Source organism: Gasterosteus aculeatus, chromosome 7, assembly GCF_964276395.1.
Source record: "Gasterosteus aculeatus chromosome 7, fGasAcu3.hap1.1, whole genome shotgun sequence".
Lineage (NCBI taxonomy): Eukaryota > Metazoa > Chordata > Actinopteri > Perciformes > Gasterosteidae > Gasterosteus > Gasterosteus aculeatus.
Genome location: NC_135694.1, coordinates 1,165,485 through 1,186,356, shown reverse-complemented (window position 1 = coordinate 1,186,356; position 20,872 = coordinate 1,165,485). Strand labels below are relative to the sequence as shown.

Genomic DNA, 20,872 nt, shown 5'->3' with positions numbered 1-20,872 from the left:
TTGAACGCATCATAATAAAGTCAATGGAATCTGATAAAGTTACTTTATTTATAAAAATACATGTTACCTCTTCGTGTCTTGATTCACTTTTAGTCTTTTAGGATGTGCTTGTTTTAAATTTAGTGGTCGGTGCTCATCTGGGATTAAAATACCTACTCTGGATTAACAACTCACACCCAAACAGTCTATTTAAAGCCAAGCTAACATGTTAGCATTTAGCTCTCCGGCTACAGTGCTCCACCAGAGAGTAGTAGAGTTTATGCTAATGCCGTTAGCCTGCAGCCCTGCGGTGACCCGCTATGAACTCTTGTAGATTAAAGTTTAGGTCTGGCTTCAGGTTTTGATGCTCTGACAACCAGGAAAGTGGGCGAGATGGTTCTGATCCAGTTAGGACTTCCATAGGTCACTTTTAGGCTTGAATGCTGTGATCTTGTTGGACATCTCCGTGGGGACGTTTTTGCGTCCCTGCTGCCTCTGATTCAGGTGCGAGATGCTCGCTTACGTCACAAAACGTGGCAGAAGCCCAAAGGTTGGATCAAAGGTTCGGGGCCTCTGGTCCCGCCCCCTTCCTTCTGTAGGGCTGCACGCTCTGCATCCATCTCCTGTAGAAACAGCTGGCCAGCTGAGGTGGGCCGTGGTCATTACATCATCACCTTTCCACACGGTGCTTCTTGATGGACAATGAGAGGTCATCATGTGTGCCAGTGACTTTTTTAAATGTTCTCCTTCGTTAGTCCAACCAAGCATTTTTCCTTTCGACACATTGCAGGCGCTCCATCGGTAGTTACTCATTTATTCATCAAATGTTTTAGTCATTAAAGAAAACCTGTGAAAACATTTAAACAACCTCATCTTGTGAAGAAACAGCCTGGAAGACGTTCAAATCGGGGAGTAAAAAGTATAAATGACCCTGGATTTCACGTGTTATTTGCCGTTGCCATGGTGACGTGTTCCTGTACGAGTCCCCGCAGACTCTCACCAGGAGGCCTCGTGTCCCTGAAGGATCAGGGTCCACGGTGTGAGGCCTCAGGGGGGCGTTGGGCATCATGAACTCAACTCAGGGACATCGAGTCTGTCCACTGATGTTTGTCGTCTCCGCCCTTCCACTTTGGGCTCTTTATTGATGCCAAAGCAAACGTTCTCATGAAGGTAACCTGCCTGCAGCCTCTGAGCGTCCTCGTGAAGCATCCCAAGTAAAACGTTAGTGTTGATTCTTCTCACACACCTCCAACCGTCTCGCTCTCAGAGACGTGGAAACTGTCCCTCACTGTTTGCTCTGATGATTAATCATGTAAATGATCCTTTTGGAGACACGTCCACAGGCTGTGAGCTTAGAGAATAAGAGAGAGGAGAAGATCCACCTGGCCATCAGACTACAGGAGGAACCGTGGTGAGTAGCAGCTTCTCTCTGTTTCAGGACGATTCATCAAATGCTGAATCCGTCACGGGGACGTTTGAGGGACTTCTGTCCTCGTTTTAATGGAGTTTGTGCTCAACAAAACCATGAAAACAGACGTTGATTTTGTTATTTTAGGGCTTTGGAGCTTAACGGGTTTGTTAAAGTGTTGAAACAACATGGTGGTTCTTTACTCCCCACAGAACCACCATGTTGCTTCAACATCCCCAGAGTTTGGTCACGTTCATATTTACTTCTATTTATAGTGTACATAGTTGCTAAATGTTGGTACTCTTCTTGTTGTCATTGTGTTATTTTTTATATTTGCCTTGTTTGTAGTTTATTATTTGTAGAAGTTTCATTTGCCCGGAATCATGCGTCCAGCTGTGCTAACCGCTGTCCTGCTCTCGGTGCTCTTCATCAACGCCGTGACGTCACTGAACCTCGGTGAGTACAACCCTAGTGTGAAGAAGTAGTGAACCCTGAAACACACGCAACGTGCTGTTCCTCACACACATGACACACGTCATACATGTAGCACGTGCTCTGATGACGCTGTTCTCTCTCTCAGGAAATCTGCCGCTGCGTGAAGAGCGAGCTCTCTTCGATGCGCCACCAGATGTTGCGGTTCCGGTGGCTCCCGCTCCACTGAACATGCCGGTCGACCAAGCAGTCGACCTGGACGAGATAACCCTTAAAAGACTTGCAGATGTTTTTGAGTATCTATGTCGTTGAAAAATGTGCAGGACGAAGTGATCATCATCTGCTGATGTGTTCCTTCTCTCTGTAAAGCTGCTCTGTGTTTCTATAACCCGCCAACACGAGCTCCAATAAACGCTTCAGCATTCAAGCTCCTCGTGTCACTTTGTTGGGCAATGAGGGGTCGATGTTCACGCTGTAGATTAAAGCACTAGATGATCCGTAGATTTAGAGCCCGACACACGCGGCTCAGCGTGGGTCCAACCGGGTCGAGTTCAGCACCACGGACAGCGACTACGGGACCTCATTCATTCCTCCTGTAGGATCTGAATGGCTTTGATGGAACCTGAGCTCCTCTTTTATCAACAGTTATAGTTTAATACAACACGAGGACCTCCAACTTTTATATGTTTCATTTACGGAAGGTGGAGGAAGAGTTAAGGATTTGACAGGTATATAAATATATGTACATACACACTATACATCAGTTGTATGAAGCGAGAGACAAGACGTGTTCTTGTCAGAACTCTACTGAGTTTAAAACCAAACCGGTCTTTTTTTTTAATGTATTAATATCAAGAGACATGTAGAATATGATTTCTGGAAAGGTTTGAAGGGAAAAGATGCGGAAGAACTTAAAGCAGAGTTCTGAGGATGAGCCGAGAAGAAAAGAGCTGTTTTCTGTCGGGTTGGATGTTCAAAAAATACGATGTCAAAAAAGGAATCAAAAAAATGTTACGTCAAAACATGTAATAATAAATAAATATTGAGTCAAAAATAATTTGGAAAAAAAAGTCAAAACATATTGGGACACATTTCTATTCTAAAAGAAAATCCAAATATATGAGGAAGTCAAAAATAAAAAAAGTCTAAATATATGAGACATTCTTTCAGAAAAGTAAAACTATGTCTAAAATGTCATAGAAAAAAGTAAATCCCTTGCTTTGAAGAAAGACATTGTCTTCAATTTCTAGTTTTAATGATAATAATTATATAATGAGAATTATTTCCTTTTATCTGTAACTTCAAACCTCTGGATTTATTAAAATTGTCACGGTGTGGTTTTATTTCCTGTCTTATTTTGTAGTTTCTGCATCTTGTCTCCCTGGGTAACTTCACTTCCTGCCTTGTCCTGTCATCCCCTGTGATTGTCTGATTGTTTCCACCTGTGTCCAATCACCTGCACCTCCCTAGTGTATTTAAGCCGTGTGTGTCTCAATTTACTTGTCGCGTCATTGTCGAATGTCTCTAGTTCCTGCCTGCCTTTTGACTATTAAAGGATTTTTTTTTCTCAAAGTCTGCGTTTGAATCCTGCTTCCCGCAACATCCCTGACACAAGTTTTTCACTTCAAATTCAGATTAAAATAAACGCTCTATGACTGCTATGATCTTACCTTCACTCAGCACTCATTTGTACTGAGTAGAGCTTGAACGCATCATAATAAAGTCAATGGAATCTGATAAAGTTACTTTAGTTATAAAAATACTTGTTAACTCTTCGTGTCTTGATTCACTTTTAGTCTTTTAGGATGTGCTTGTTTTAAATTTAGTGGTCGGTGCTCATCTGGGATTAAAATACCTACTCTGGATTAACAACTCACACCCAAACAGTCTATTTAATGCCAAGCTAACATGTTAGCATTTAGCTCTCCGGCTACAGTGCTCCACCAGAGAGTAGTAGAGTTTATGCTAATGCCGTTAGCCTGCAGCCCTGCAGTGACCCGCTATGAACTCTTGTAGATTAAAGTTTAGGTCTGGCTTCAGGTTTTGATGCTCTGACAACCAGGAAAGTGGGCGAGATGGTTCTGATCCAGTTAGGACTTCCATAGGTCACTTTTAGGCTTGAATGCTGTGATCTTGTTGGACATCTCCGTGGGGACGTTTTTGCGTCCCTGCTGCCTCTGATTCAGGTGCGAGATGCTCGCTTACGTCACACAACGTGGCAGAAGCCCAAAGGTTGGATCAAAGGTTCAGGGCCTCTGGTCCCGCCCCCTTCCTTCTGTAGGGCTGCACGCTCTGCATCCATCTCCTGTAGAAACAGCTGGCCAGCTGAGGTGGGCCGTGGTCATTACATCATCACCTTTCCACACGGTGCTTCTTGATGGACAATGAGAGGTCATCATGTGTGCCAGTGACTTTTTAAATGTTCTCCTTCGTTAGTCCAACCAAGCATTTTTCCTTTCGACACATTGCAGGCGCTCCTTCGGTAGTTACTCATTTATTCATCAAATGTTTTAGTCATTAAAGAAAACCTGTGAAAACATTTAAACAACCTCATCTTGTGAAGAAACAGCCTGGAAGACGTTCAAATCGGGGAGTAAAAAGTATAAATGACCCTGGATTTCACGTGTTATTTGCCGTTGCCATGGTGACGTGTTCCTGTACGAGTCCCCGCAGACTCTCACCAGGAGGCCTCATGTCCCTGAGGGATCAGGGTCCACGGTGTGAGGCCTCAGGGGGGCGTTGGGCATCATGAACTCAACTCAGGGACATCGAGTCTGTCCACTGATGTTTGTCGTCTCCGCCCTTCCACTTTTGGCTCTTTATTGATGCCAAAGCAAACGCTCTCATGAAGGTAACCTGCCTGCAGCCTCTGAGCGTCCTCGTGAAGCATCCCAAGTAAAACGTTAGTGTTGATTCTTCTCACACACCTCCAACCGTCTCGCTCTCAGAGACGTGGAAACTGTCCCTCACTGTTTGCTCTGATGATTAATCATGTAAATGATCCTTTTGGAGACACGTCCACAGGCTGTGAGATTAGAGAATAAGAGGGAGGAGAAGATCCACCTGGCCATCAGACTACAGGAGGAACCGTGGTGAGTAGCAGCTTCTCTCTGTTTCAGGACGATTCATCAAATGCTGAATCTGTCACAGGGACGTTTGAGGGACTTCTGTCCTCGTTTTAATGGAGTTTGTGCTCAACAAAACCATGAAAACAGACGTTGATTTTGTTATTTTAGGGCTTTGGAGCTTAACAGGTTTGTTAAAGTGTTGAAACAACATGGTGGTTCTTTACTCCCCACAGAACCACCATGTTGCTTCAACATCCCCAGAGTTTGGTCACGTTCATATTTACTTCTATTTATAGTGTACATAGTTGGTAAATGTTGGTACTCTTCTTGTTGTCATTGTGTTATTTTTTATATTTGCCTTGTTTGTAGTTTATTATTTGTAGAAGTTTCATTTGCCCGGAATCATGCGTCCAGCTGTGCTAACCGCTGTCCTGCTCTCGGTGCTCTTCATCAACGCCGTGACGTCACTGAACCTCGGTGAGTACAACCCTAGTGTGAAGAAGTAGTGAACCCTGAAACACACGCAACGTGGTGTTCCTTACACACATGACACACGTCATACATGTAGCACGTGCTCTGATGAAGCTGTTCTCTCTCTCAGGCAATCTGCCGCTGCGTGAAGAGCGAGCTCTCTTCGATGCGCCACCAGATGTTGCGGTTCCGGTGGCTCCCGCTCCACTGAACATGCGGGCTTCCCGAGCCGTGGACCTGAACCAAAGAAACATTCACAAAGTTGCAGAGATTTTCAAGTATATCTGCAGTTGAAAAATGTGCAGGACGAAGTGATCATCATCTGCTGATGTGTTCCTTCTCTCTGTAAAGCTGCTCTGTGTTTCTATAACCCGCCAACACGAGCTCCAATAAACGCTTCAGCATTCAAGCTCCTGGCGTCACTTTGTTGGGCAATGAGGGGTCGATGTTCACGCTGTAGATTAAAGCACTAGATGATCCGTAGATTTCGAGCCCGACACACGCGGCTCAGCGGGGGTCCCATCGGGTCGAGTTCAGCACCACGGACAGCGACTACGGGACCTCATTCATTTCTCCTGTAGGATCTGAATGGCTTTGATGGAACCTGAGCTCCTCTTTTATCAACAGTTATAGTTTAATACAACAAGAGGACCTCCAACTTTTATATGTTTCATTTACGGAAGGTGGAGGAAGAGTTAAGGATTTGACATGTATATAAATATATAAATATATGTACATACACACTATACATCAGTTGTATGAAGCGAGAGACAAGACGTGTTCTTGTCAGAACTCTACTGAGTTTAAAACCAAACCGGTCTTTTTTTTTAATGTATTAATATCAAGAGACATGTAGAATATGATTTCTGGAAAGGTTTAAAGAGAAAAGATGCGGAAGAACTTAAAGTAGAGTTCTGAGGATGAGCCGAGAAGAAAAGAGCTGTTTTCTGTCGGGTTGGATGTTCAAAAAATACGATGTCAAAAAAGGAATCAAAACAATGTTACGTCAAAACATGTAATAATAAATAAATATTGAGTCAAAAACAATTTGGAAAAAAAAGTCAAAACATATTGGGACACATTTCTATTCTAAAAGAAAATCCAAATATATGAGGAAGTCAAAAATAAAAAAAGTCTAAATATATGAGACATTCTTTCAGAAAAGTAAAACTATGTCTAAAATGTCATAGAAAAAAGTAAATCCCTTGCTTTGAAGAAAGACATTGTCTTCAATTTCTAGTTTTAATGATAATAATTATATAATGAGAATTATTTCCTTTTATCTGTAACTTCAAACCTCTGGATTTATTCAAATTGTCACGGTGTGGTTTTATTTCCTGTCTTATTTTGTAGTTTCTGCATCTTGTCTCCCTGGGTAACTTCACTTCCTGCCTTGTCCTGTCATCCCCTGTGATTGTCTGATTGTTTCCACCTGTGTCCAATCACCTGCACCTCCCTAGTGTATTTATGCCGTGTGTGTCTCAATTTACTTGTCGCGTCATTGTCGAATGTCTCTAGTTCCTGCCTGCCTTTTGACTATTAAAGGATTTTTTTTTCTCAAAGTCTGCGTTTGAATCCTGCTTCCCGCAACATCCCTGACACAAGTTTTTCACTTCAAATTGAGATTAAAATAAACGCTCTATGACTGTTATGATCTTACCTTCACTCAGCACTCATTTGTACTGAGTAGAGATTGAACGCATCATAATAAAGTCAATGGAATCTGATAAAGTTACTTTAGTTATAAAAATACTTGTTAACTCTTCGTGTCTTGATTCACTTTTAGTCTTTTAGGATGTGCTTGTTTTAAATTTAGTGGTCGGTGCTCATCTGGGATTAAAATACCTACTCTGGATTAACAACTCACACCCAAACAGTCTATTTAAAGCCAAGCTAACATGTTAGCATTTAGCTCTCCGGCTACAGTGCTCCACCAGAGAGTAGTAGAGTTTATGCTAATGCCGTTAGCCTGCAGCCCTGCAGTGACCCGCTATGAACTCTTGTAGATTAAAGTTTAGGTCTGGCTTCAGGTTTTGATGCTCTGACAACCAGGAAAGTGGGCGAGATGGTTCTGATCCAGTTAGGACTTCCATAGGTCACTTTTAGGCTTGAATGCTGTGATCTTGTTGGACATCTCCGTGGGGACGTTTTTGCGTCCCTGCTGCCTCTGATTCAGGTGCGAGATGCTCGCTTACGTCACACAACGTGGCAGAAGCCCAAAGGTTGGATCAAAGGTTCGGGGCCTCTGGTCCCGCCCCCTTCCTTCTGTAGGGCTGCACGCTCTGCATCCATCTCCTGTAGAAACAGCTGGCCAGCTGAGGTGGGCCGTGGTCATTACATCATCACCTTTCCACATGGTGCTTCTTGATGGACAATGAGAGGTCATCATGTGTGCCAGTGACTTTTTAAAATGTTCTCCTTCGTTAGTCCAACCAAGCATTTTTCCTTTCGACACATTGCAGGCGCTCCTTCGGTAGTTACTCATTTATTCATCAAATGTTTTAGTCATTAAAGAAAACCTGGGAAAACATTTAAACAACCTCATCTTGTGAAGAAACAGCCTGGAAGACGTTCAAATCGGGGAGTAAAAAGTATAAATGACCCTGGATTTCACGTGTTATTTGCCGTTGCCATGGTGACGTGTTCCTGTACGAGTCCCCGCAGACTCTCACCAGGAGGCCTCGTGTCCCTGAAGGATCAGGGTCCACGGTGTGAGGCCTCAGGGGGGCGTTGGGCATCATGAACTCAACTCAGGGACATTGAGTCTGTCCACTGATGTTTGTCGTCTCCGCCCTTCCACTTTGGGCTCTTTATTGATGCCAAAGCAAACGCTCTCATGAAGGTAACCTGCCTGCAGCCTCTGAGCGTCCTCGTGAAGCATCCCAAGTAAAACGTTAGTGTTGATTCTTCTCACACACCTCCAACCGTCTCGCTCTCAGAGACGTGGGAACTGTCCCTCACTGGTTGCTCTGATGATTAATCATGTAAATGATCCTTTTGGAGACACGTCCACAGGCTGTGAGCTTAGAGAATAAGAGGGAGGAGAAGATCCACCTGGCCATCAGACTACAGGAGGAACCGTGGTGAGTAGCAGCTTCTCTCTGTTTCAGGACGATTCATCAAATGCTGAATCCGTCACGGGGACGTTTGAGGGACTTCTGTCCTCGTTTTAATGGAGTTTGTGCTCAACAAAACCATGAAAACACGTTGATTTTGTTATTTTAGGGCTTTGGAGCTTAACGGGTTTGTTAAAGTGTTGAAACAACATGGTGGTTCTTTACTCCCCACAGAACCACCATGTTGCTTCAACATCCCCAGAGTTTGGTCACGTTCATATTTACTTCTATTTATAGTGTACATAGTTGCTAAATGTTGGTACTCTTCTTGTTGTCATTGTGTTATTTTTTATATTTGCCTTGTTTGTAGTTTATTATTTGTAGAAGTTTCATTTGCCCGGAATCATGCGTCCAGCTGTGCTAACCGCTGTCCTGCTCTCGGTGCTCTTCATCAACGCCGTGACGTCACTGAACCTCGGTGAGTACAACCCTAGTGTGAAGAAGTAGTGAACCCTGAAACACACGCAACGTGCTGTTCCTCACACACATGACACACGTCATACATGTAGCACGTGCTCTGATGACGCTGTTCTCTCTCTCAGGCAATCTGCCGCTGCGTGAAGAGCGAGCTCTCTTCGATGCGCCACCAGATGTTGCGGTTCCGGTGGCTCCCGCTCCACTGAACATGCGGGCTTCCCGAGCTCTCTTCGATGCGCAGCCAGAAGCTGCGGCTCCCGCTCCAATGAACATACGCGGTTAGCCCCGCAGGTCGACCGAGCCGTGGACCTGAACCAGAGAAACCTTGAAATAATTGGAGAGATTTTCAAGTATATTTGCAGTTGAAAAATGTGCAAGACGAAGTGATCATCATCTGCTGATGTGTTCCTTCTCTCTGTAAAGCTGCTCTGTGTTTCTATAACCCGCCAACACGAGCTCCAATAAACGCTTCAGCATTCAAGCTCCTGGTGTCACTTTGTTGGGCAATGAGGGGTCGATGTTCACGCTGTAGATTAAAGCACTAGATGATCCGTAGATTTCGAGGCCGACACACGCGGCTCAGCGGGGGTCCCACCGGGTCGAGTTCAGCACCACGGACAGCGACTACGGGTCCTCATTCATTCCTCCTGTAGGACCCGAATGGACGTGTTCTTTCTGTGAACTCTACTGACGTTAAAACCAAACCGGTCATTTTTTTAAATGTATTAATATCATGAGACATGTAGACTGGGATTTCTGGAAAGGTTTAAAGAGAAAAGATGCGGAAGAACTTAAAGTAGAGTTCTGAAGATGAGCCGAGAAGAGAAGAGCTGTTTGCTGTCGGGTTGGATGTTCAAAAAGTACGATGTCAAAAAAGGTATCGTAAAATGTTACGTCAAAACATGTCATGAAAACAAAGTCAATAAATATTGCGTCAAAAAATAATTTGAAGAAAAAGTCAAAATATATTGAGACACATTTCTATTTTAAAAGAAAATCCAAATATGTGAGTAAGTCAAAAATACAAAAAAAACAGTCTAAATATATGAAACATTCTTCAAGAAAATTCAAAATATGTCTAAAATGTCATTAAAAAAAAGTCTAAATCCCTTGCTTTGATGAAATACATTATCTTCCATTTCTAGTTTTAATGATAATAATTATATAATGAGAATTGTTTCCAATTATCTGTAACTTCAAACACCTTGATTTATTCAAAGTTTTCAATTCAAATTCAGATTAAAATAAACGCTCTATGACTGCTATGATCTTACCTTCACTCAGCACTCATTTGTACTGAGTAGAGCTTGAACGCATCATAATAAAGTCAATGGAATCTGATAAAGTTACTTTAGTTATAAAAATACTTGTTAACTCTTCGTGTCTTGATTCACTTTTAGTCTTTTAGGATGTGCTTGTTTTAAATTTAGTGGTCGGTGCTCATCTGGGATTAAAATACCTACTCTGGATTAACAACTCACACCCAAACAGTCTATTTAATGCCAAGCTAACATGTTAGCATTTAGCTCTCCGGCTACAGTGCTCCACCAGAGAGTAGTAGAGTTTATGCTAATGCCGTTAGCCTGCAGCCCTGCAGTGACCCGCTATGAACTCTTGTAGATTAAAGTTTAGGTCTGGCTTCAGGTTTTGATGCTCTGACAACCAGGAAAGTGGGCGAGATGGTTCTGATCCAGTTAGGACTTCCATAGGTCACTTTTAGGCTTGAATGCTGTGATCTTGTTGGACATCTCCGTGGGGACGTTTTTGCGTCCCTGCTGCCTCTGATTCAGGTGCGAGATGCTCGCTTACGTCACACAACGTGGCAGAAGCCCAAAGGTTGGATCAAAGGTTCGGGGCCTCTGGTCCCGCCCCCTTCCTTCTGTAGGGCTGCACGCTCTGCATCCATCTCCTGTAGAAACAGCTGGCCAGCTGAGGTGGGCCGTGGTCATTACATCATCACCTTTCCACATGGTGCTTCTTGATGGACAATGAGAGGTCATCATGTGTGCCAGTGACTTTTTTAAATGTTCTCCTTCGTTAGTCCAACCAAGCATTTTTCCTTTCGACACATTGCAGGCGCTCCATCGGTAGTTACTCATTTATTCATCAAATGTTTTAGTCATTAAAGAAAACCTGTGAAAACATTTAAACAACCTCATCTTGTGAAGAAACAGCCTGGAAGACGTTCAAATCGGGGAGTAAAAAGTATAAATGACCCTGGATTTCACGTGTTATTTGCCGTTGCCATGGTGACGTGTCCCTGTACGAGTCCCCGCAGACTCTCACCAGGAGGCCTCGTGTCCCTGAGGGATCAGGGTCCACGGTGTGAGGCCTCAGGGGGGCGTTGGGCATCATGAACTCAACTTAGGGACATCGAGTCTGTCCACTGATGTTTGTCGTCTCCGCCCTTCCACTTTGGGCTCTTTATTGATGCCAAAGCAAAAGTTCTCATGAAGGTAACCTGCCTGCAGCCTCTGAGCGTCCTCGTGAAGCATCCCAAGTAAAACGTTAGTGTTGATTCTTCTCACACACCTCCAACCGTCTCGCTCTCAGAGACGTGGGAACTGTCCCTCATTGTTTGCTCTGATGATTAATCAGAAATTATCCTTTTGGAGACACGTCCACAGGCTGTGAGCTTAGAGAATAAGAGGGAGGAGAAGATCCACCTGGCCATCAGACTACAGGAGGAACCGTGGTGAGTAGCAGCTTCTCTCTGTTTCAGGACGATTCATCAAATGCTGAATCCGTCACGGGGACGTTTGAGGGACTTCTGTCCTCGTTTTAATGGAGTTTGTGCTCAACAAAACCATGAAAACACGTTGATTTTGTTATTTTAGGGCTTTGGAGCTTAACGGGTTTGTTAAAGTGTTGAAACAACATGGTGGTTCTTTACTCCCCACAGAACCACCATGTTGCTTCAACATCCCCAGAGTTTGGTCACGTTCATATTTACTTCTATTTATAGTGTACATAGTTGCTAAATGTTGGTACTCTTCTTGTTGTCATTGTGTTATTTTTTATATTTGCCTTGTTTGTAGTTTATTATTTGTAGAAGTTTCATTTGCCCGGAATCATGCGTCCAGCTGTGCTAACCGCTGTCCTGCTCTCGGTGCTCTTCATCAACGCCGTGACGTCACTGAACCTCGGTGAGTACAACCCTAGTGTGAAGAAGTAGTGAACCCTGAAACACACGCAACGTGCTGTTCCTCACACACATGACACACGTCATACATGTAGCACGTGCTCTGATGACGCTGTTCTCTCTCTCAGGCAATCTGCCGCTGCGTGAAGAGCGAGCTCTCTTCGATGCGCAACCAGATGTTGCGGTTCCGGTGGCTCCCGCTCCACTGAACATGCGGGCTTCCCGAGCTCTCTTCGATGCGCAGCCAGAAGCTGCGGCTCCCGCTCCAATGAACATACGCGGTTAGCCCCGCAGGTCGACCGAGCCGTGGACCTGAACCAGAGAAACCTTGAAATAATTGGAGAGATTTTCAAGTATATTTGCAGTTGAAAAATGTGCAGGACGAAGTGATCATCATCTGCTGATGTGTTCCTTCTCTCTGTAAAGCTGCTCTGTGTTTCTATAACCCGCCAACACGAGCTCCAATAAACGCTTCAGCATTCAAGCTCCTGGTGTCACTTTGTTGGGCAATGAGGGGTCGATGTTCACGCTGTAGATTAAAGCACTAGATGATCCGTAGATTTCGAGCCCGACACACGCGGCTCAGCGGCCAACCGCGTCTAGTTCAGCACCACGGACAGCGACTACGGGACCTCATTCATTCCTCCTGTAGGACCCGAATGGACGTGTTCTTTCTTTGACCGCGACGGTGAAGGCGGGGGCGGGGAGCACGGGCGCGGATGGTCGCGGTCAACGGGGACAGTATGTGGCCCCCTACCTACACTGAGTTTGACACCACTACTCTATAACAAGAGCTAATTCAATCCATGTCCAGTCGTCAAGTCTGACATGTAGAGTGAACATTTAGATCTACATTTAACATTTACATTTTACATTTACATTCAGATATAACATTTAACATTTACAATTAGATTTAACATTTAAATATAACATTTAACATTTAGATTTAACATTTAGATTTACATTTAACATTTAGATTTACATTTAATATTTAACATTAACATTTAGATTTACATTTAACATTTACTTCGCTGATGAAACGTTTAGATTACCATTTAACATTTAGATATAACATTTAGATTTACATTTAACATTTAAATGATTTAACAACTTTGTGTTATTGCCAAACATCCTTGGAAAAGTTATTGCATGAATTTACGTGAATTTCTCTCTAAATTTTTGAAAAATGGACATATGAATATAGTCGTGCTTTTTTGTTCATATGATAATGCTAAATGTAGCAAAACTGCACAGGATTTAAGAAGTGCGACATTTTATAAACGGCGCCCCATATGTGGGTCTTTTCGAACCCACCTTCTGTTCCCTGGAGTAGCTGCGGGCGGTTATTCTGGCCACTAGGGGGCAGTAGCGGGTTGGAGGGCAGGACTGTCGCTGTCATATCGAACAGGTCAGAGCATCTGGTTTTTCACAGAATAAACCCACCTGGAATGCTGAAGGGAGACTGTCATATTTCAGTGTGTAACATTCGCAGTTAACTTAAGTTTTACTATAGCATGTTTATTTATAATAATTCTTTCATTCATGTAAGTTATAGAGCATGCGCGGTCGATACATGTGTCCCTCTATTGACTAAGGGTTGCCATGCCTCTTTGAATATCGCCATGTTGAAGGCACCTTCCGATCATATGAACAACCTGCCGTTCCACCGGCTGCATGCTTATGAATAATTATGTTATGTTCTAAATAATAGAAGAGTGTTCTAAAATAGGTACAAGATTTCCATTTACAAATATACATCAAGAAATGCTGCATGTTGAAATGACGTAATTTCCAGACTTTTGGGAGAGCCTTTTGGTACGTTCATAAAATCGGAGATTACACTACCGAATCAAATCAAATCCTCACTATAACCGATAAAATAACCGGGAGGTGTTATTGGACTTCGATTCACGATTCCTGAGATGAAATGAGAATTGAACACAGATGATGATTCCAAAGAATGACGTTTAATAACCAGCAGCAGTTAGCAGTATTTGCTCCAGCTTCTCTCGTCTCGCACAGAAGCTGAGTTTCCCCAGTGCTCGTAAACGCTACCGGTCAGGTAAGAAGGACCGAGTCGGACGGATAAAGACCCGCCGAGGAGCCTCCATCGCCCCCCCCGTGAGTTCTGGTGATGCTTCCTCATCTTCTGCTGCTCGCTGCTCTGCTCGCTGCTTGTTCAGGTAGGAATTAAGGACTTTAAAAGGCAACTTAGTTTGTCTTTCACATACCGGAAATACGTGGGGGGCTTGTACTACTTCTACTACTTGTACTATTTGTACTTGAGGCGGCTGTTTGGACTCAAACATTTATCTCTAATTTGACAAAGGAAACGACTCATCAAAAAATGGAGAAAATAAATGTCCATTAGTCGATGATTGAAAATAGAACCGCTGATGAAATCCATAATCTAAACGTGCTCGAGTCACGTAAGGTGGAAAATATACGCTTTCACGTTTCAACTGTTTCCGGCCGGTCGTGATTCCTCCGAAGCCCCCTGAAGGCACCTCGGGGCTCCGCGTCTGTCCCGCCGCCCTAAACCTGTTATTCATTATTAATTATTCCGTCATTTATCATTCCAATGACGTGCGGGTGTAAAGGGACTGCGAGGAACCTTCACCCGGTTCTGAGTCGGTCTCACTGTAGTTCGGATCCTCGATGTGTCTCATTTTAGTTGATATGTTTAGAAACACATAAGAAAGTCTTAATATATTATGTTGATAAAATTCATAGAAAAAAAGACAATTAAATTAGGTCTCAAAATGTCATGGAAGGAAAAACAAAAAATATTAGGTTGCAAAAATGTAAAAAAATATATATATATACTATATTGGAAATTGTCTCAGGTCTCAGTCTAAATATCTCAGGTTGGAAAATGTATGTTAAAAAAAATATTAGGTCAATTGTTATGAAAAAAAATGTCATCTTGACTTTTTCCATGACATTTTTCGACCTATTATGATATGATTTGATTATGTTAAAAAAAAAAAGTCAAATTTAAAATGGATGGCAGGCCGCACTGGGTCCGTTTGGACACTTCTGGTCTATGTGAACCAATCTCAGGATAGTCCTGATCCACTTTAGACCTCCATCAGTCAACAAGACAATCGGGGAGAATGTTCTCTATAGAGTTCTTCTTGATTCATGTGACTCATGTTTTTCCCTGCAGGCCCGAGGGAAGATGGCCCATCGGAGACGGTCCAGGTCCAGGCTTTGGCCGGGGACGACATCCTTCTCCCCTGCAGCTATCGCGTCCCGCCCAGCAATGAGTTACCCACAGTGGAGTGGTCCAAGAAGGGCCTGGAGCCCAACGTGGTCCTCCTGTACCGTGACGGCTGCGAGACGCCGGAGATGAAAAATCCGGCGTTCTGGTATCGGACCAGCCTCGTGACCAAAGAGCTGACGCTCGGGAACATCTCGCTGAGGATCGGCGACGTGCGTCTGTCCGATGCCGGGAGCTACCGGTGCACGAGGCTGTGGAAGAACCTCCCCTGGGACGTCACGGAGGTGCAGCTCGTCGTAGGTGCGTCCGGTCGCTTTCTTATACACAATGAAGGGGTCTGATTGAATAAATCCGATTGCAAGTCTTTGGCGAAACGACTGTACTTCTGTCTGGATTCATTCCCTCAGTAAACATGAGTTTATGGTCTCAACCTCCCGTTTCAAGTCTTCTTCAATACAGCATGATGCTCATTTAGTAAATGATGGTCCATGTTGTTGTTAATAAAGGGAAAGAATATGCAGGTGGAGCCTCCGGGGGGCTTCTTAGGATTTCGCAACCCGCCAGGTGAGAATCTCTTTATTTTTTTCCCAACAGGCGCCGCGTCAGAGCCCAAGCTGTCCGTCACGAGGCCCGCGGGAGGAGGCGTGGCTCTGCAGTGCACCGCCGACTGCTGGCTGCCGGAGCCCCGGATCTCCTTTCTGGACGGGAGGGGGGACGTCATCGAGGCCGACGAACCCAAGAGAGACCAGGACGCCCGCGGATGTTTCTCCGTGGGACTGACGGCGACCCTCCAGGACGCCAGCGGCAGGTGGGCGGGACGTGTTCATCTTGATCGTTAACTATTCAAGAGGCATCTACGTGCTGAGCATTCGTTCACACCTCACATCCCAATCTGTCTTCGCAACACACCTGTGCCAGCTCTGCAGGTAGAAGCTCCGCCCCCTGGAGAGGCGCTGTGAGGTGTCCCGCACATTCACTTGGTCTTTATTCCCGCCTGTGTGGTTCTTTATCGGACTTCTGATCGTGGTTCGGCGCCGTGAACTCGCGTTACCGTTATGACGATTTAACGGAGGTGTTTTCATCACAGGGTCACCTGCAGAGTTCACCAGGCGGACATCAACCAGACCCGGGAGGTGGAGGAGACGCTGCCAGGTAGATTGTGATATTGCATCAAAAAGATTTTAATCTTAATGTGTCATTTAAACCCCCCCCCCCCCCCAAATAAACTGTTTAATTTAACCAGATACTGTAAAAAAAAAAGGTAATTTCTTAATCAGAGACATGAATCAATGATTGATTCACCTGAGACCAACAGTCACAAACTCTATGTGCTCCATATGAACTCCAACGACATGAAGAAACGTGCTGCCCCCTGTAGGTGGCTCATGGTATTGGGCTTCATAGTATTTTGTGTGTATATATATTTATAATCTCATTTAGCCGTCACTTATCAATTATGATCACTGACTCATGTCCGCATGTTGTTTTCTTCAGATGTGGGGGGGTCCTGCCTCCTGACCGGCCTCCTCTTCTCTGTTGGGACCACTTGTCTTCTTCTCACTTTGTTTGGTTTAGCGTCGTTCTTCTGCAGGCGTCACAAATCTCGTAAGTCGCACGCAAACTGCGAACGTGGTGCACAGGTGAATAAATCGGACGGCTGCCTCGTTGCCCCTTCTGAAACGAAGCAACACTTCTGCATTTAAGTAGACGGCCTCCCGTGTGGTCTCCTCTCACAGACGGCGACGTGGAAATGTATGAACGTATGTTTTTGATGTGATATTATTATTTCCTCCTCACAGGAGGCGGCTTCTTCTCCCCAAATAGAGGCTCCTCTGAAGGCCGGTCGATGCTGCCGTCTGGGCCGCATGCCGAGGATGAGAACGAGAGGAACGCCGTCGTGGAGGCGGAGGTGAAGCAGCTCAGGTTAACGGTCGCTGAGCAGGCAGACACCATCCGCCAGCTCCTCCACAACAACAACAACAACAACAACGGCGACGACGGAGCCCGGCTGGACGCTGTCGTTTGCCACATCGATCGGCCGGCGTGTCCCGAGAGTCCCGCGGCCTCGCCGCCCGCAGACGCCCCGCAGGCCCTCAAACGCAGACACAGCAGCCCGCCCCGCCTCACCCCGCACGCCATCGCCGCCGCCGCCGTCGCCGCCGCCGCCCCTACGCTGACGAGGCTTCGCCGCCTCAACGGCGCCGGGCGCGAAAGGGTCCAGCGGCGCCAGTCGGTGGCGTCTGCGGCCCTGCAGCGCGTGGCGGAGGAGTCGGAGGTGTTGCTCCCGCGCGAGGAGCCGGATGGTCTCGTTTGTGATTTTACCGAAATGTTGAGCGATTAAAAAAAACAATCCGACGGGCTTTTTTTTTTTTGTTACATAAAACTTTTGCGGGTTCTGATGAATGTGGTTTTGTATAAAATGGATTTTACACATTTTTTAAATACATTTTTAACCTGTGAGGCGACACTTTATTTTAAGCTACGCGCGAGTACAGAAGGATGCATGAGAGTCGGACTTTCACCCACGTTGCTTTGTGCCCTTTTGTGCTCTGCAAACCAACACTAACGACGCCGACGTGGTTCACCTGGTTCACCTGGTTCACCTGGTTCACGTGGTTCACCTGGTTCCACCGGCTTACAGACTTTTTACAGACGTGACTTTTGTTTGAGTTTCTTTGGTCGCTAAACTCCATTTGACTCTTTGTTTGTGGCTTTGCTTCACCTGAGCTTTTATCACAAAGAATGTGTTACATGTTGTTATGCTTTATGATAACGTGGTTTATGGGACAATACAATGCAATAATTATTATGAATCAAGTTTATGTTTAAAAAAAAATGTACAATTTTTTTATGTCCAACACTCACTTTTTGAATAAAGTACTTTAATTAATTTCAAGGCTCATTTTATTCACACGAAACTAATCTTCCAGCAATCAACGAGGAATTAATTACAAATAATCTTTATTTTTTTTAGCATTCAAGCTTTGAAAACATTTGAGTTGGAATTAATTCTAAAATCTCTTTCACATTTTCTTGAACTACACAGAAACTATTTGGTTCTGTTGTCTTTGCTTCAGTGTTGGTTTAAGAAGTTCACCCTAACGCGAGAACAGTTTTCTAACCAACCGGCGAACGCACAGCCGATTTCTCCATTAAACGCCGCGTGTTGTGGGTGTAAAATGAGCCACTCAGGAAGTGCAGCGACGTTGAGAGTCAGTCTGCGGTGGACAGGATGCTGCTGACACCTTTCTGCCTGCTGCTGTGTGAGTACCCTCTTTATTTACCGCTTTAAAGTCAAGATTCTTCACTTTTATCCTTTTCTTTCTCCACTCTTGTATATTTCGTTTTACTTTCTCACACTTTCCTCCATCGTGCTGGTCCCCCCCCCCCCCCCCCCCCCTCCGCCCCCCAGCCTGCCTCCAGGTCGTCCCTGACCGCTCCCAGTTCTTCAGGTACAGCTCCATCTCTCTGAGCTGCGCGGGTCCGTGGAACTCCACCGGCTGGACGGTGAAGAGGAAGACCTCGGGGGGGGGGGTCCGACCCTGCGCCTCCGGCTGGGGCGCCGCCTCCTCGGGCTCCAGCTGCGTCATCAGCAACGCGTACCCGTCCGACACCGGGGTGTACTGGTGCGAGTCCGGGGACGGGAGCCGGAGCAACGGGGTCAACATCACCGTCACTGGTACTGCTTTGGAAACGTGGGGGGGGGTGTTCTATTGGAAATGGGGAATGAATACTTTTAATTGAGTTTGTTTCTTACCTGAAGACCGCGCCGTGCTGCTGGAGAGTCCGGCCCTCGCCGTGTCGGAGGGGGCCGCCGTGACTCTGCGCTGCGCGGCCGAGGCGACCCCCCCCGGCCTCAGCTTCCACTTCCACAAGGACGGCCGCCTCATCGCCAACAGCTCCGCGGGAGAGCTGACCCTCCCCCGAGCCTCGCGGTCCGACCGGGGGCTCTACGCCTGCAGCGTCCCCGGGGGGGGGGGGCAGTCCCTGGCCAGCTGGCTCGATGTCGAAGGTGAGAAGAACTGTCGACAGTCCCCTGAGAGGACGTCTGGGGGGGACAGATGTACCCCAACGTGACACACAACGCCGGTCACCAACTTATCTCCGCAGGTTCCCTGCTGCCTCCGTCCTCGCTGCCTCCACCCTCGCTGCCTCCATCCTCGCTGCCTCCGTCCTCGCTGCCTCCGTCCTCGCTGCCTCCACCTGCAGCCTCCTGGTCAGTGTCGGTCCCCCGGCTGGTGGTGCACCTGTTGGTGGGAGCCCCTTACCTGCTGTCCACCATCTTACTGGGCCTCGTTTGCAGGGACAAGAACAGAGGTGAGATGTTTGGAAAGCTTGTACTTGGTGGTGTTGGCCAATCAGATCGATAACAGTAAAACATTGGTGCTTCACCGCAACCGTAACACGTCCAATCCGACCGGCTGAAGAAGCTCCGGTGTCCTCTGCATAGCCGGCTTTGTTTATGTCCGTCACGAACACCCACGACATGTAAAGACCGAATCCCCATGAACACGTCAGCTTCCTGTTCCTCGAGTGACACGAGCCAGGCGACCCAACTGGTTTCATTCCATTATCCGGTCCAATGCCACACCAAAGCGGTTGTTTGGAGAAGAAGGTAAAAGCGGCTTTACCACCTGGTTTTAAGTTGCCTTCATCGGGTCTGCGGCGTATTTCAACTCGGGTTGTTGATGCATATTTGTTTTGATGGTAAGAGAGAGACGTCCCAATCAATGATTGATGGACTTTTAGGGTTCGAGTGCTGCTCAAACGTTGCTTATCTCATCTACCGATCAGGAAGCCAAAACACCTCCAGGGAACGTTTGCTGACGTCCAACCAGGTGTCGGTGGTCAAAAACACGATGAGAGCTGAGCTAACGCTGCCTAATGCTGTGCTAACGTACTCCGTCGGCCGGCGCGGGACGAGGATTCTCTCCTTTTAGTCCGCGTGAAGCCGCTAGCGGATCCTCACAGGTGATCACGGAGACGTGACTATGACGGTTGATCCATTGATCTCTTTGTTGTCTCAGCAGCTCGGACGGCAGCGCAGAGAAGAGGAAGCAACGTCATCATGGAAACAGTTGCATAGACCCTCAAACTGGTCAAACTGGTAACCAGATTCTGCCTTTTATGTATTTTTTGTGTTTGGAGCGGGTCACCGCTTCAGTGCTTTATTCTTCTCTCATGTTTGTTACGTTGCCTTTGATTTACCGACAGGAAACGTCACAGCGCTTAGCGCTGGTTTACGGGTCACCTGTGGTGAGATTATTGCTCTGAAACAAGTGCCTCTTCTAAGGAAACAGGAAACATTGGGCCACTTAAAAAAAACCCACAGGCAGCCGGATGGAGCTCAGTGAACAGAGACGTGTGCGTTTGAGGTGTAAATGTATTAAAAAGTGTTTTTTGGATAAATGGAAACTTTTGTGTGTGTATTATTTTGGTTAAAAGGAGTTCAGATTAAACTTTAGAAAGGAGGGTTTGGTTTTTCCCTCCAGGGCTTCCGTAGAAACTTGACGGACTCCGTGGAGCCTGAATCCTTCAAAACGAACAAAAACACAAGAATGATTCTTAGATTCTGGTGATGGATCATCATCTGCCGGTGGAGTCAGGAACCCCCGA

At 45.8% G+C, this 20,872-nt stretch overlaps 1 protein-coding gene and 4 long non-coding RNA genes across 5 annotated transcripts; all 5 read left to right on the top strand.

Moving 5' to 3' along the window:
- The first annotated feature begins 1,250 nt into the window (after nt 1–1,250).
- LOC144410293 (uncharacterized) lies at nt 1,251–2,246 on the top strand. Its single transcript, XR_013468252.1, has 3 exons — nt 1,251–1,390; nt 1,736–1,843; nt 1,968–2,246. It is a non-coding gene; the product is annotated as an uncharacterized LOC144410293 (long non-coding RNA).
- A 2,273-nt stretch (nt 2,247–4,519) lies between these two features.
- LOC120822281 (uncharacterized) lies at nt 4,520–5,767 on the top strand. Its single transcript, XR_005712663.2, has 3 exons — nt 4,520–4,911; nt 5,257–5,364; nt 5,489–5,767. It is a non-coding gene; the product is annotated as an uncharacterized LOC120822281 (long non-coding RNA).
- Nucleotides 5,768–8,268: 2,501 nt separating this feature from the next.
- Nucleotides 8,269–9,372, top strand: LOC120822280 (uncharacterized). Its single transcript, XR_005712661.2, has 3 exons — nt 8,269–8,441; nt 8,785–8,892; nt 9,017–9,372. It is a non-coding gene; the product is annotated as an uncharacterized LOC120822280 (long non-coding RNA).
- A 2,075-nt stretch (nt 9,373–11,447) lies between these two features.
- On the top strand, nt 11,448–12,517 carry LOC120822604 (uncharacterized). The gene is made up of 3 exons (XR_013468251.1): nt 11,448–11,586; nt 11,930–12,037; nt 12,162–12,517. It is a non-coding gene; the product is annotated as an uncharacterized LOC120822604 (long non-coding RNA).
- A 1,128-nt stretch (nt 12,518–13,645) lies between these two features.
- LOC120822364 (uncharacterized) lies at nt 13,646–20,632 on the top strand. Its single transcript, XM_078107439.1, has 12 exons — nt 13,646–14,216; nt 15,203–15,556; nt 15,851–16,064; nt 16,344–16,408; nt 16,751–16,861; nt 17,056–17,589; nt 18,303–18,312; nt 18,449–18,519; nt 18,669–18,935; nt 19,020–19,268; nt 19,367–19,573; nt 20,284–20,632. The coding sequence occupies exons 1-12, from the start codon at nt 14,168–14,170 to the stop codon at nt 20,340–20,342; spliced, it is 2,190 nt and encodes a 729-aa protein (XP_077963565.1). The 5' UTR covers nt 13,646–14,167; the 3' UTR covers nt 20,343–20,632.
- Nucleotides 20,633–20,872: the final 240 nt, after the last annotated feature.